The 16990-nt window shown below is 48.5% G+C and overlaps 1 protein-coding gene across 1 annotated transcript; it reads left to right on the forward strand.

Annotated features, from left to right (window-relative positions):
* Positions 1-1754: 1754 nt before the first annotated feature.
* LOC119435204 (elongation of very long chain fatty acids protein AAEL008004) lies at positions 1755-7631 on the forward strand. Its single transcript, XM_037702121.2, has 2 exons — positions 1755-1944; positions 6673-7631. The coding sequence occupies exon 2, from the start codon at positions 6729-6731 to the stop codon at positions 7530-7532; it is 804 nt and encodes a 267-aa protein (XP_037558049.1). The 5' UTR covers positions 1755-1944; positions 6673-6728; the 3' UTR covers positions 7533-7631.
* The last annotated feature ends 9359 nt before the right edge of the window (positions 7632-16990 follow it).

Here is a 16990-nt window from a genome sequence, read left to right on the forward strand (position 1 = left end):
ACATTTCTCGAGTTACTTTCAAAATGCCCCGATCGGCCAGTCGCGCGGCAATTTTGTATGCATCCGCGGCTTTCTTTCAGGCTCGGGAAATAACTTTTATGTAGCGCGTATTGAGCGGCAAATAGCTGTATCGAGAGTTTCTGATTTTTTCGCAATTTCTCATTTTCACAATTTTCACATTCACACTTTTCATGTAATTATAATATTTGAGAAGTTGCTTAAATAATTGAGTCTAATTATCTAATTAGGCGGAATGCGAAAGTATTTTGAGTATATCCGAGCGACGGCAACAAACATTAACTTGGCTCTGTCCAGCGACGTGGCATTTGCATGCTTTAAGGTCTTGGTGCATGATAGTTGGCAACACCTTGTATACATACATATATGCGTGCATGTGCCGGCCCCAGTCATCTCAACACTCAATAAACACATCTTAGCTCTTAAACCAATTAGCGTGAATTGAAGATCCTCATTTGCACATCCGCGAACAAGGTCTTGCCATGAAAACCCAACCACATGAAAACCATGAAAGCCATGAAAACCCTACACTCTCTTTAGGCTCCAAGTCTTCCGGGAAATATCCGGTATGGGAACCGGAAAAAGAATAGCGTAATAATATATGTCGTATGGTTTCTTTGTAACCGTTATATAACTGTACAATCTAAAGGGTACAGCGCAAATTGTGAGGAAAACATGGCCAGACAGTTTTTTTAGAGTTAGCTTTGAAACTTCTCTTTACACTATTATTTTCGGTGAAACGTATCCTATATTCCGGAAAAAAACATTTCTCATGGCTTCGGCCAGCAAACTATTTTTAAGACCATCAACTCCTTATGCAAGCTTATGAAAGCCTAAAAGCACAAGAAAGATTTTGAAGAACTTCGTTTTTTACGGATCTGTAATTCCACACAAAGCAGATGTGCTAATTCTACAAACCGCAACTGACCGTGTCTTCCAAGCAGGGAAAAAAACTGTAACGTTTTCGCATATGACTGTGGCAAAGCGTCAGTCCGTGAAATTTACCTCCGAAATGACTTCCTTAGGAGTGTTTTACGTAGGTGGTAAATTTTTATGCAAGCTTTCATCGCTTGAAACAATCTAGAAATTGCTGTTTATGGAAAATTGTTGCGGTAAGTGCTTTCTTTGAGGCTGTTACAAGGTTACAAAGATATGTCTCACTGTATCTTTGTAATTTCTTAAAAATAAATGACAACTTTGAGTGGCTAAAAAGAAAAAAAAATGTCTGCTTGCAGTAATCGCCACAATAATTTTTTTTGTTTTGTTTTACTAAGTGCTTTAGATATGGTCCAGATTCCTTCAGCTGCTGCCAGAACTAAACACTTGCGCATCGCACATGCAGTGAACAGATATATTTTGTCTCAAGCTAACGTTTCCACTTACCCTCGCTAAGTCCCTTCATAAGTGATTCCGGATCATACGACGTGAGGTAAATTTCATTGCGAAAGATTGCTCAAAACCGCCACGCCACTTTCACCGCCACGTGCAAGGAACAAGGCATTTTTTCCTGCTGTATGCGCTGCGTTCCGCCTCATTACTATGGACAAGACGTCAAAGTCTTCTCGCGGGCAGCGAGAAAGTCATTTCAAAGTGAATTAAGAAGCACTTTCTCCCCTCTATCGCAGCCTGTGACTTTAAGCAGACGCACGATTTACCTGTATGCAAGCCGAGCTGATTATGCGACACTACCGAGTGTTTTGCGTCATTAAACATATCACGTGAAGCCATCTCTTTGGCAAGCAAAGGTACTCGATTTGCGTCAAGAGCCCTGTTCAGTCCTCCGGGGAGCCTGCTCGCAGCAAGGCAACTAGCGGTCTGGTACTCTCTACTAAGCACATCTTAAGAAGACGCTGAACACATTAGCAAACGTGAGACTTCATCAAGTAAGTAAGCCTCGGCATCTCGCGAAGGCTTCGTCGCCTAACGGTGGGTTACTTCGCTTGGTGATTAAGTGTGACATCTCAAAACTTCGCTTTCACTATAAAAATATGGAAGCGCTGGTATCTCTACGGCTCATATTTAGCTTAATTACTTTTGTTGCCTCTCCAATGCGGTACACTCGCATCTGTGTGTTAGAGTTTAATGTATATGCATGCTCTGTGGGTACATATGCGTCAACGCTGTTTTTGAGCAGTTTGAAGGTACACACTGCAGTGTCCGACACTGAAATAAGTTCTCAGGCACGGATTGAAGCATCTGCATAATGCTATAGAGAAAAAAGCAAACAGCGGCAGGATGACGAATGAAACTGACGACATCCCATTATCTGATATCATAAGCTCAGATCTCGCTAAATCATTCGACGACGTGTCGCATTAGAAATTACAGCTAAATATCGACACTATCTTCAGAAGCCCTTCAATTACCCAGTGGTTTTGTTGTTACCTTCATGGTCGGGAACAGTTTTCCCAATTGGGTGACTAAGAAATAAACATGTGTTCTGTTATTTCCGGTGTTACCCAAGGAAGTGTCTTGGGACCGCTTTTGTTCTTTGTTTTTATAAATGACCTAGCTCGAGATCGTACAGTTCCAGTCAGGCTATATGCAGATGACTGCATACTGTACAATGTAATTAAAACGTCTTCGGTTCAGGCCGAATCGAATGTTAGCCTGCAAAAAATGGAAATTGTCTACACATCAATGCTGCCTCGATGACGTCATCTTCTTATCGCCAACGTTTGACACTCACCTTGAGCCAGAGACTTGAGCAAGCTATACTTGATGTTTTTGGGAAGGCGAAGCTGCAACTTAACTCCTCAAAATTTTGTTTTGGCCTCCACCCAATTACTATCCTGGGCCATCTCCTCGATGCTTCCGTAGTACAGCGTGATCGCGACAAAAATTGGGCTGTCCGAGGCTTCCTGTTCCGAAGACAGGCAAAGACGTTCGAAGTTTTTTATTGCTATGGTCGTACTTCCGTCGTTTTTTTAAAATAATTTTTTGCGGTAATTGCTTGACACCCACCTAATCTTTTGATGAAAAGTGTACAATTCTTGTGGGGTACCTCAGAAGCTGCTGCCATATTTGTCTCGTCACCCTTATGACCTCACCATCGATCCTCGCCTACTTCGTGCCTGATGTCCCTACATAATTGCATACAGATAACAGCGGTCATGGCGTAGGCGCTGTCCTAGCTCAGCGTCAACGTGGTCAAGATCGCGTTATTGCTTATGCAATCCGCCTCCTATAACCATGAGAGCGCAACTATCCATTACGGAACGCACATGCCTTGCTGTTTGGGTGGTTGCGAAGTCCAAACCCTAACTCTACTCTCGTCCTTTCACCGCAGTCACTGACCGTCATGCTCTCAGCTGGCTTTCATTCCGACCGGAACAACCTTTCTTCCACCATCGCTGCCATGTCTGACGTCGACAATTTCAAGACTACTGTACTTTCTGTTATATTGTAAGACCTATTATTGTGTAATTATGTACTGTTCTTTTTTACTTACCATTCCTTTCTGTAATGCCTTCGGACCAGGAAAGTATGCGAAATAAATAGATAAATAAAATTAATAAATTCCTTAGGCGCCGGCTCGGTTGATGGGGTCTGAGGCTCCAAAAGTTTTCAACTTACAAGTCTGGCCGCGGGCACCGAGACGCTGACAGTTTGTCCCGTTACCCCGCTAACGACTGTGACCCCTCTAAAATTGGCAGTGCTCCTTGCCTTGTCTCCGTATCGCCGCTGCTACATATCGCCGACCAGCAACTTCGTTACGCTTCCATCAAAGCACTCATCGACCGTTGTGAATACTCTCCTGCTGATGATACTCGACGCTTATTCGTGCTCCGCGATGGTGTAAGCGGTGCCATCGTAATCTTCACCCGGAAAGCTCTCTGTGATCTCCTGCTAGTCATTTATAAACATCTCCATTCAACCGTTCTAAAAGAGCTTCACAACGCCCCAGCTACGCGACACCTCGGCGTATCTTGAACCTAAATGACAACATAAATTAATTTGTTCCAAGTGCTGTTTTTATCTGCATGTGATTTTTCAAATCGTTTATATAAAGACTGAATAGCGATATCCCTATTACAACAGTGGTCAAGTTGCTTTTAAATCTTGTATTTGAATGTTCATATATGAATATAATTTTCTATCGGACGAAAATTGAGAGAAAATGATAGTGAAGCAGCAATTGAGCAGCATGCAGCTCGGAATTTAATCCACCCGTGAAGTGGCGGATATTCCTTGTATTTCCTGCTGTGTCTTCTTTTTTTACAATTGTTAGTAGAGGCAGATGTATGGTAACTATGCAAACCTATGATAAGCACTACCGTTCGGCAAATGCAGTCTGGGCAAGCGCGGCAGCGGTATCTACGGCAACGCGTTACCGTATTGGCCGTACGGTTGTCGGTCAGGATGTTGTCCTTAGCGCGAGTCTGGTTGAGTAAACGTGGCAAAAAGGAGACACAAGTATTTAGCGCAACTCTGGTTGAGCAAATAGCAAAAAAAAAAAAAAAAAGCAGCAACGGCAGAGACTGAGACATTCTTATTTCTGCCTCTTTTTTATTGCGATAGGAATTACATGGACACTTCAGCCGCATTTCCGCCGTCGCCGTCTGATTCCCTATAAAGTCCAACGGCGATAAAATCGTCGCCGCGCGCTGTACTGTATGTTCGAGCGAAAGCTTGCGAGAGTGAGCCGTCATCGCGGCTCAACCTCGCACACGCAAAGAATGGAAGCGGGTAGGAAGCGCTCCGTCTTCAGTCGCGCGCAACGCTCCGGGGGGACGGTAAGGGGGGGGGGGGGGGGGGGGGGCGTCGTACTCCGGGTGGCCTTGGGCGTCACCACCTACCAGGAATCTTCGGGCGGTTCCGGCAGCCGCACGCGCCCGTCCGGGCAGCTACAAAGGCTAAATCACGCGCTGCTGCTGCCGTGCTCGCCCCCCCCCCCCCCTCCCCCTTACCGGCCAGAGTTACACTAAAACCAGGCAACATCATGCTGTAAAAGCTCGCCCAATCCGCCACTCTTCTTTCCGGCAACTCAGTTTTGTTGAAGGAGTGCTTCCTTGCGCCGAATAGGTGTGGGTTTTTTTCTTTTTTCCCGGTTTTTCTACGCTCAATCTGAAGGATGTGTACATTTTTTCACTTACGTGCACATTGAAGGAGAAATATTCCGTCCTGTTCGGAATACATCCTCTTGCCTTCACCTGGGCTTATGATGCACCTGTGGGTGTAATCAAAGCAACCAGTCAGCGTGCATGGGAAACTTCGCCTTGGTATGAAAGTGGTGCACAACTTAAATGCATTTTCTCCGTGCCGGGGAACTTGACAAGCGCACGCAACCAAGTTCCAGTAAGCATAGTTGACACCTGCCTGACAACACAGGAAAGAGTTGGCTGTGACACAAGAACCAGGTCTCCTAGGTCAAAGAACCTCTTCCCGTAAAGACGATCAGTTGCAACAGCGGCGCCACAAGGCAACCACGTCCGTCCGTATTTTGGTGCAGCGGCAACATCGACAGTAGCTCGAGCACATCAGCCTTTGACAAACCGTACCTTGCTAAGAAGTCTTGATTATTGTGTACCTCCACGGGATTCTGGTAATCCCTAAGGTCCCGCTAAAATGGCTGCGCAAAAGTTTACGCTTCGTTGTCAATGACTCATTCCGCATGGTTGACAAAATTGTTGCGTGAGCGTTGCTTGCTTGAGCCGCGCACCATCAAAAACAGTGGACGCTTAAGCTTCGCCTTTAAGAGTGGAATGCGATAGCATTCAAAGATCCCTGGCAACTTATCAGTCTTTTTTCTCCTACATTAAAATTGCAATATGACGCTATCATGTCTGTAGGCTAACGTTAGGTCATACTTTACAATTTTTCTGACGTATTTTACTTTGAGAAATTCAATTTTTGTTCATAATTCCTTGCGCCCCGCGAAGCGCCTGTGTGGTAGGGGTGGTTCGGGATGAATTTGTCCGCCACGGATATGCCACGGCCGCCGATGCTTACGCCGAAGCCGGCCCCAACGCCAGATTTTCTGCGACACGGGGCCCTTAACGCTGTCGCGTTAAAATCATTTAACTCGCTGGAGCTGTCGTCGTAACACGCCGCCTAGTTGGATTAGATAAAGCGCCGTTCAAGGTGCCTCGGATCCTACCTTAATCAGGCTCTCTTTTCGTGAACTTAAATAGGGTTGACGTTAAGGTCTGTTCTTGAAATGCAGTTAGGAGCCAAAAAAAAGACACACAACGATAATGCTGAGGTTAGTTTGCGAATACGGGGTTAATTCCTCCCCTGTCACGAGCCCTCGCGCTTCCGCCCGCTACGCTAAATGAAGCCTTGCGCAGAACTAGCAGAATGCCGACACGATCGAGCCTCTGATAGCCACGTGCGCGCCCTTGAAGAAAGCGAGACGCGCTGTCCGGAGTAAAAATCAGAGGTATCATGTTCTTGAGCTTCTTCTTGTTCTTCCGGCACTCGAACGGCTTATAGAAGTAGAGACCACGTGCTGCAGTGGTTATATATGCTCTCGCTTCTATCAAGCTGATTTCTGCCGCCACGATAGCCGGAGCTATAGAGCCAAGAAAAGCCACCTGTGTTTCGACGTGACACTATACCGAACGCGTCGTTCTTCGATCGCTTCGTGATGAAGCTCTGTAGTGCACAACAGGCCACCTCACTAGTGAGCACTATGCTTTTGTGACCTTGCAGGAGGAACTCCGCTTGCCGGAACCAGATTATTTCTCCCTCGACGTGGACTACGCGCGATGTCACCCGAAATGACTTCGTCTACGAAGTTCATTGGTGACGATGACAGCGGCGTGTGGCTGCCGAAGCGCGACCACCGGACCGTAGGTTGGCCACTGACCGGCAATCCGCTGCCGGTCATCGTGATTACGGCCGCGTACGTGTACTTTGTCAAGGTGGCCGGTCCCCGCTGGATGTCCAGCCGCAAGCCCTTCGAACTGAAGGCCTGCATCCTCGTCTACAACCTGGCGGCCACACTCCTCAGCGCCTTCTTCGTGTGCCGTTTCGTGAAGCTCGCGTACTGGGACCTGGGCTACACCTTCCTACAGGGCCTCGACAACACCGACTCCCCAGAGGGCCTCGAGATTGTGCGCTTGTCCTGGTGGCTTTACATGCTCAAGATCTGCGAGCTCGGCGATACCGTGTTATTTGTGCTGCGCAAGAATAACCACCAGGTCAGCGCGCTGCACGTAGTGCACCACGTGATCGTCACCTGGAACATGTGGCTGAACGTGAGCTACGGCGCCCAGTCGCACGAAATGTTCATCACGTGCATGAACACGTTTGTGCACGTGTTCATGTACACGTACTACTTCCTCGCGGCGCTTGGTCCAGCCTACAAGCGCCTGCTCTGGTGGAAGAAATACATGACCATGATGCAGATCTCGCAGTTTGTCATCCTGCTGGCGCACGCCGTCGGCATGGTGTTCGCCAAGGGAAACTACGTGGGCCTCTTTGTGTGGCTCGAGGTGGCGCAGGCGATACTATTCTTCGTGTGGTTTGTGGTCTTCTACATTCAAGCTTACTCAAGGAAAAACCTGTAGGTGTTTGCAACGTTCCGTCTGTGATCTGATGCGTTTTTTTTTGTTCTGTTTTTTTTTTCTTTAAGTGTCCTGGACTTCTGCTATTTGGACTGTTTTGAAAGTAAAAAGCGTCTGAGACTGTACGCAATTGTGTTAAGTAGAATTGTATGTGTATAGAAGCAAGACATCGTTTCTGTACTGAAGTTACTTTGCGGTGCATTGCTCTATATAAAAACAGTTTCGTAGTTTTGCTGTTTGTTTGATGAAATTCGGCGAGTTAATACGTTTTGTTTTCATGAAGAAATGTTCTCTTCAACGGAGATTACATCTTCCTAATCTTCAAGGTTGGTGTGTTGTCATGGCGTTAGTGTAAGTGCCGAATAACTTGATCTATTTCAGCAGTAGTTCATCAGTGCTATTGGTAAGTTGTCCATTTCGCAGAGTTTCTATCCCGTGCGCGTTCAGTTACACGTCGTGCTTCGAGGGCTACTATAACAGTTCTAAATTTTCAAAATTTGAACCAGGGCTCAAAGGGTTCAAAAAACTAAAGAAACTTACCCGAATTACACAATTACCGGTGAATTAGCTGCCCAGGCAAACATCATTTGCAAGAAAAACCGAAACCAAAAAAAAAAAATTACACCATCTTCCCGTAGGGGAACCCCGAGTAGTATGCGAAGCAGCCATCGGGTCGACTCAAGTTCCCATTAGTTTTCAGTTCGGCGTTTCCGTTAGGTTGAGGTACGTAGCTAACGGCTTCGCCAGCCCGAAGTTCGGGATCGGCCTGTCACCGCTGCCATTTCGTGGCAGCGGCTCGAGCCCTCTTCTCCGCGGCGCTGTCCACGGCGCTGACACTGGCGTTGACGCTGGCGCTGTCCGTGGCACTCATCGCGGCGTTGCGGGAGGAGAATGAGAGGAGCGGAGCGGGCGCGCGTCATTATACCGCAAACTACAGTGGCGCCCCCCGGCGGAGTATGCAGCGCCTACCGTCGCTCCTCTAACCTAAGCTGCTTCGCATTATCGCGCGCGGAGCCGCAGGTGTTGCCATTCGTTGCGCAATCCGGAGAGGAGGGTAGGGTCGTACAGGAGAGGAGGAATGTCGACAGGAGAGGAGATGAGGCAAGGAGAGGAAGGGGAGGAGGATGCGCACGCGCAGTGCGGGTGTGGACGCCGCACGGTGGAGGCAGGGACATAGTCCCGAGCATAAGATGCTTCGCAACTAAAACCATAAATTTACTAATTAAACTGAAACAATAATTACATTTCATAAACAAACTTTACGGTACATGTTTCTGCTGCAAAGTTGAATATAATTGGCGTAAAAGTCTCGTTCTGTGTTCACGATGATTGTATTTTAGTACTATAAGTGACTTGATGCTGTTTTTTGCGGCGTCCTATTTTTGAGATTTATGTTTGTAATAAACCCGCCCTTACAATAATGGCCAATTCGGGCACTGTAGGTATCTGCAATAAATAATAAATCAATGAATAAATAAATCTACGATTCAAGATGGTCATGTATATAGATTCAAATTACTAGTGACAAATTATTCGTTCAATGTACCTAATTACGCAAGTAGCACCGCGAGGTGGAGCTCGCAGTGCAACCGCTCTGTGACTTAGTCGGGCGTCGTAAAATAGAGCTGAAAATGCCGCGCTATAAAACGGTTTGTCTCGCCCCTGCTGCTGAAGTGACTTCGCGTTGGACTGGGTGTTGCACAAAGCTACAATTAGCATCAGATCGTGGCAAGAGGGATGGGCGCTACAGCAGTTTCTTTATTACGTCAACCTTTTACGCCACGTAGGGGTTGCATCCGGAGCCGTGTTTCGCGGCGCTTCATGCGTAATCAGGTAAATTGAACTAAGAACTTGACGCCAGTTATTCCGGTCTACATAACCAATCTAAAATTTAGAACCATGGAACTAGACATTTCAGGCGATTCTCTTCAACATTTTAATATAAACGTGTGCCGTGAAGTTGGTTACTCGAAAGTTAATTGATTTAATCAGTTTAAATTGTGAATAGATTCGTTGTTTTCTTTTCTTGCAAATGACGTCTATGTGGGCCGATATTTCATCTTTAGGTACGTAATGGGAGTAAATTTTGCAGGTTTTTAGAAGTGTTCGCAGTAATAAAAGAACACACTTTATATAGCTTGTCAAGACACAGCTGTACTTTGTAAGCGATCCTGGAAGGGGTGTGCTTTTCACAAATTAACATATCTTCTAGTGGAAGTAAGGCCATTAAAAAGAAAAAAAAAGTATGGTTGATATCTCTTTCATAGGATTCGGTAGAACACGAAAGTGAAACATGCCTTCACACAATCTACTGCATGCTTATTGTACGCGAAGAATTAAGTTGCATTTGGCCACCAGCGGCACCCTACCACTGCAAAGGGATCCTCGACAATTGCCACGCAAGCGAAAGTTGTCGAACGAATCGCGATCGGAAAATATCCCCCGGAAACAATGCATGAGCGGCAGAAGTAGCAGAAGACCATAGCTTCAGTAAATGCTTCGATGCTCATCAAACGATTTCGCAGCAACAACAGTCAAGCGCCACCCAGAATTATACACCTTTGGATTCATCTCGTCGCCGGCAACCCGAAGATACCAAATTCTGAGGTGGGTGACCGTTTTAGGAAATTTTACGGCCGAAAACCACCTCGCACCTGCTGCCTGCTATTCCCGCCATTGTTTCGAGCTGCCTCGAGCCGCCTCAGGATACCCAGGTCTCGGCGCTCGCACCCAAGAGGCAATAATCGTCAACGATGAATGATGAGCAGGATGAGGAAGTCACCCGCGGGAGGGCGACGTAGACAACTGATGGAAAGAAATTAGATACAGAAAACGTGCAAGGGAGGGGAGGCAGCATATCCGTGCTAGCCCTAGCCCTAACCGAACGCCAAGAAGGCATTGCGCACAACTTATATCCAAGATAAACAGGGCCAGCAGAATGCCAACACTGCCGACAGGAGACTACAAGATAGTCATCTGGCCAAGAGGAGGACTTCAGATATCCCAGCTAAGCTTAACGGAGCTAGACAAAGCTGTGTACGAGGCAGCCGCGATCCGTTATGAAGAAAGAGATATGGACACGATCTGCCCGAATAACTTCGAGAACATCTTGGTCGTCAGCACCCCAAATCAAGAGCATGCAGACAAATACCAACGGATCAAGAACATCAAGGCCAATGACAAGGTGTATGAGGCGGGAGCTTACGAGACGGCACCGGAAATTACCGCCAAAGGAGTAATCACAGGAGTCCCCTTGGAAGAAACCCCGCGAGATATCATCGCGGCAGTTATCACACCCAAAAATTCTACGGCTACCGCAGCTCAACGTCTCGGAAACACCACGATGGTGATAGTCCTTTTCGACGGCTACTGAGTTCCGTCATACGTCCTATACAAAGGAGTGCTCACGCGATGTTCTCTATACCGAAAGCAAATGGACTTTTGCAAATAGTGCAACAGACTTGGACACAGGAGCGAAGTGTGCCCAAGGCCAAAGGACAAACTATGTGCGGGCTGTGGAACCCCCAGCGCAAGTCAGGACCGCAAGTTTTAGCCAAGATGTCAGCTATGCGTCATGGATTATCCCACGGCCGACAAAGCCTGTTAGGCCAAGTTCAAAAAAACCCTACATCGCCAAGCAACGCCAATGGCTCCGACAAATGCAGCAGCAACAGCAGGAGCGGCATCTCCACACCACCGGGCTGACCAATCGCGGGAGGTCCAGATCCAGGAGGAGGGCAACGCCTGGGTCCAGATCCCGATCTGGGTGCCGCACGACGCCAAGAGGTTGCCCCCCCCCCCCCCCCCCCCCCCCCCCCAGTCTACCGGAGCGAACCTGAGAGGAGGCCTGACTCCATCCCGCTCCGGATCCCGGTGCAGACCAAGGGGCGGCAACGGGCATCGAGGCGATCCGCCACTCGCGGTGAGCTGGTCAGACGCGGTTAAAGGGACGCGCGCCGGGTCTTCGGGGGAGACTGCACATAATGTCAATGAAATTGCCGAGATAAAAAAAGAAAACGCTGAGCTTAGAGAATTCATATCGCAACTCATTAGAAAAATTCAAAGCCTTAAAAGCTGTACTGAAAGAACTGCCAGTCAGACACGTTCCGCGGGCTTGGAGAGACCCGAGGAAATCCCAGATAATCGAATGGAAGAGGACAGCACCCCTCCGCCACTGAAAAGAAAAGCTCAGGCATCTAGTGACAAAACAGCGACGCAAAATTCAAACCTGAATCAAACATCGTACGAAATACAGAAGGCAGTTAAAGAACAGGCTGAGGAAACCAACAACCTCTCGCTTGCAGCTCCATGATCATGAATAGTCTAGATAAACTCGAGGCTAACGTAGCCAGTCTCAACCCTATAGGGCATCTCCGGCGCCTCCAGCCAACACCCTGGCGATCAGCACCGTGGGCAATTCACAATTACCGCAGGGCACAACAGTGGCTGTCCCAACTAATGTGATGAGACCTGCCTCCTTCCATCCCCCTCCCTCCTCCATAGCCAAATCAGAATAGGGACGTACAGGAAAAAGACTTAATACCCAAGTCAAAATAGGGAAGCACAGGAAAAAAAGTTTTATTTATTTGGCAGTGGAATTGTAGGAGCTATGAGGGAAAGCGAGCAGTACTGCAACAACACCTTAGGAGCAAAACTAAACCAGATGTTCTAATTCTGCAGGAAACGCGCGGTTTAGCTAAGCTATCGGGATATAAGGCGATCGACCCCACGACTGGGGATAATAGAACACTAACCACCCTGGTAAGGAAGGGATTCGTAGCAATCCGCCACGACACCCAGATCACAGAAATCGAGCACTTACTCGTAGAGCTTCCCCCTAGACGAAAAAAAAAACTTCCGAGCACGTTTATCCTAAATTTGTATAGGAATCCTGCGCACATACGGCAACGCTTCCTTTCTCTCTTTAAGAAGGCAGTAGTAATAGCTGTACCCAACTCCCTCGTCATCGGAGGAGACTTTAATGCCCCACACAGCGCATGGGGATACGGATACACAAGAGCCACAGGCAAAATGCTATGGCAGGATATTCAAGAAACCGATTTAACTTTCATCACCGAACCCGACTCCCCCACGCGTATAGGAACTGGTCTCGCGAGGGGCACAACTCCAGATCTAACATTAGTTTGCAACGCGGGGATCGCCAAATTGCCAAATGGAAAAACACATTTGAAGATTTGGGGAGCGATCATCGTATAGTAGAAAGCACAATTGAAGAGGCGGTAGACGCAGAACTCAATAGACGACAGGTTAGATGGACGGACTGGGATAAGTTTCCCAAAGTCAAAGATGACAAAAAAAACAAGCTTCCATCAAGAATTTTGCGCGATGGGCCAAAGACGTTATACAAGACGTCATCCAAGCTACGCAAACGATTACATCTGATCCCCCCATAGAGAAGATTGATAGCCGCCTCGCGCACATGTGCGAGGCCAAACAAGCACTACAGAACAGATGGCGGGGGCAGAGGCACAATAGGAGCTTGCGCAAGCGTATAGCCAAGATCAACAAGCAGATTGAAGAATATTGTCAGCAGCTAAGCAAACAACAATGGAACGAATTTTGCAATGCTCTGGATGGGCACGCAGGCCAGACATGGCGCATGCTCACACACCTGCTCGACCCAGATAACACCAATCGGAACATACGCAAACCTCGCGTAAGCTGGTGCACGAGTATAAAGGCAGCGAGGAGGACTTTATCGCCGAGGCTAGCAACATATATATCTCCATAAACCCCATCATAGAGCACGGGCAATATACCGGAGGCACAAGCGAGCTGCTAGACGAGGAGCTCACCGTAGCTGAAATTAGTGCAGCGCTACAGAAGCTCAACACCAAATCCGCACCGAGACCGCACGGGATCACCAACAGAACTATCCAGAACCTAGACGATCAAGCAATAGGGAACACCACGCAATGTATAAACGAATGTTGGGCCGAAGGCGCCATCCCAGCACAATGGAAAGATGCTCAAGTGATCCTTATCCCCGGAAAACAACCCGATCTGCCGAACTTACGCCCCATTTCACTCACGTCCTACGCTGGAAAGCTCTAGGAACACGCTTCGACTTTTACAAGCTCGTGCGTATCCTAGCCTTGCGGTTCTTCTCGCTATATACCTTTAAAGGTATCCCAGTGCGGACTGCCCTGCCTCTGGACTAACGGCAAAATTGAACCATGTGTTGTGGAAGTGTGAGGCCATCGGCTCCACCTTCCGCGAGGATAGGTGGGCTGCGCTTTTGGGCAGCCCCGAACTCAACGACCAAACTCTGGCCGTCCAGAGTGCCCGCGATCCGGCCATCAAACTTGGCTTGGCGGTCCCTACGTGGGACTAGCCGGTTGACACGGGGTCTCGCATGCGTCTTCTCTGGACACAAATAAAGTTATTTCACTCATTCACACGCTTTCTTCAATAGAATCAATAACTATCTTGAGGAGAAGGAAACTTACCCAGACTACATGCTGGGGTTCCGCGCCCAGCTATCCACACAGGACGCCATGCTGCAAAAAAGTTGTCGCAGTTTCACCTGAAAGGTGAAGCATCAATTGCGATAGCAAATTTGTAGAGAGATATACGGAGTAATGATATTAGCTTTATCAGCTGCATAAACTTGGACATGCAGCAGCACCGGCAACGCGCCGAACTGTTGTCGACGCCGTCGGCATTTTGCCCGCGTTCGCTCAAAATGCGTGCGGCGTTGGTGACTGTTGCCGGAGCCTCTGATATAAATAGGCACTCGGTGCCGCAGCTAAACGTCGCCTCCCTTCCCTCCCCCTTCCCCCCCTCCCCCACGGCCTCTCGCGCATCGGAAGAAGGCGCGTTTGCTCTACATATATGGTGATTGTAAAGGAGGAAAGAGACGCCTACTTCTGCAGCCCTTAAGGAAGCACGGCGCAGAACGCGCGTTTGTTCTCCGCCGTGCGTTCACTCCCCGTGAAAGAGCGCGTCCCTCGCGCCCTTTCACTCGCACCTACAGCGTTCGGCGGCGCGCGGCCACGATTTCATCTCCATTGACGTCATACGGAACCTCACGGCGACGGCGACGCCGACGGCGACGGTGACGCCGACGGCAGAAATCTGCTTTTGAGTGTCCATATAATTGCTATCGCAATAATAAAACAGCAGATTCTAGACAAAAAATTACACCATCTTCCCGTAGGGGAACCCTGAATAGTATGCGAAGACGCCATGGGGTCGACTCAAGGTAGTTTTATCAGCTGTATAAACTTGCACATGCAGCAGCACCAGCAACGCGCAGAACTGTTGTCGACGCCGCGGGCGTTTTGCCCGCGTTCGGACCGAACGCGCGCGACGTTCGAGACTGTTGCCATTGCCTATGGGGGGCCTACCGTTGCGCCTCTAACCTAAGCTGCTTCGCATTATCGCGCGCGGAGCCGCAGGTGTTGCCATTCGTTGCGCAATCAGGAGAGGAGAGGAGTGTCGGTGAGGACAGGAGGAATGCCGAGAGGAGAGGCGATGAGACAAGGAGAGGAGAGGAGGGGGAGGGGAGAGGAGATGAGACAAGGAGAGGAGAGGAGGGGGAGGACGATGCGCATGCGCAATAGGGGTGTGGACGCCATACGGCGGTTGGATGGATGGATGGAGGTAGAGAGGGAGGGAGGAAGTGACATAGCCCCGAGCATAAGATGCTTCGCATCTAATAAAACAAGATCGACTAGGGCGATACTAGGCTTTGACCTCAAAAAAGCCTTTGACAAAGCAGCGCATGCACCTATATTCAATCAGATAAGCCAATCAGACTAGCCAAGAACTGAGATCTGAGGAGAGACACATGGGTAGCGCGGGCACCCCGCAGGGTTACGTCATATCGCCCATGCTGTTCAATCTAATAATGATAGGATTCCCGCCACGGCTCAACTTTACTCTGTACACGGAATACATCACTGCATATATGCAGATGATATCACCATCTGGGTGTCTGAAAGTAGCGACGGAGAGATACAGCAGAGACTCCAGGAGGCCGTCGACACGATCGAGGAGTATCTCGAAGGTACTGGCCTCGATCGAGTGCTCGCCGGATAAATCCGAACTCCTCCTCTATCCACCCACGCTCAAAGGCAGACCACCCAAGGGTTACAACCGGAACCGAGCTTGCGAATAAATCCAAATTCACACTAAAAACGAGAGAACGATCCCCATAATGTAACAGATCAGAATCCTAGGACTCATCATCGAATCCAAGGGCACTAACTGAGAAACCGTCAAGAGGCTAGTAACTAAAGTCACCAACGTAATAAGGCTAATCAAGAGAGTCACAAACAAACACCAGGGAATGAAAGAAGCAAACGTCGTCAGACTTATATATTCCTTCGCCATAGGTCACATTATATACTTGGCGGCATACCTCAATTGGTATTCAGCCGCAAAAGCTAAGATCAACGCAATCATACGAAAGGAGTACAAGCAAGCTCTCGGCCTTCCAGACAGCACCAGCACCGAACAACTACTTCAACTTGGTGTACACAATACGTTAGAGGAGCTGATAGAGGCCCAATAGATTGTTTGCTCAGTTGGAGAGACTAGCCGGTTCGCGCACGGGCAGGAGTATCCTCCACAAATTAGGGATGAGCTATCACAATCAACAAAGATGTAAAGAGTCGGTTCCCAATTTAATCAGGGAAAAGATCCAAGTCCCAATTCCGCCCAAAAACATGCACCCCGAACTTGATTAGCGAAGGAGGGAAAGCAGAGCTAAAGTTCTACTCAATGCATACGGTATAGGCAAGGAGGCGTTGTTCGTGGACGCAGCGGATTACCTGAATCACACATCCTACGTTACAGTAGTAATAAACTCCGACCACGAGTGCATAAGCGCGTGCTCGATACGCTCTAATAACAGTGAAACTGCAGAAGTAGCTATCGCTCAGGCCTTAATTTCCCCCAAATGTAGATACGTCATCAGCGACTGGCAGTCGGCCATCAGAAACTATGCGCAAGGAATAATATCACCCGAGGCCGCTAACATACTCTACACGAAAGCCCAGTTCATATCATCAGAGGAATTCGAAGACAGATACATCATTTGGTTCCCAGCCCACCCCTCCTGTGAGTCCCCCGCTCCCAACCTCAACGAGGAAGCCCACCACGTCGCGTGAGGTCTCATTTACCGTGCTCGCGAAGAAGCTTCACCGGAAGGAACGGGAGGGGGCGCTGGAAGGAGAGGGACAGAATGTGCAGATTCTGCGAGATCACCCGTTTCTACCAAAAGTCGAGGTCCAAATTAGACACATCTCAGGCGGTTGACTGGAGGCGACTTCAAACTAGAACCTTCCCCAACCCGGTGTACCTACATCGTATCTACCCCGAACCCAGATGTTCGGGTGACAGCGCAAACAGACGACCACAAGAAGGGAGACATGGACACACAGGCGCTGTGTGTCCGTGTCTCCCCAAAACTCGCCCAAAAAGAAGTATTGATG

Source organism: Dermacentor silvarum, unplaced genomic scaffold (genome assembly GCF_013339745.2).
Source record: "Dermacentor silvarum isolate Dsil-2018 unplaced genomic scaffold, BIME_Dsil_1.4 Seq524, whole genome shotgun sequence".
Classification (NCBI taxonomy): Eukaryota; Metazoa; Arthropoda; class Arachnida; order Ixodida; family Ixodidae; genus Dermacentor; species Dermacentor silvarum.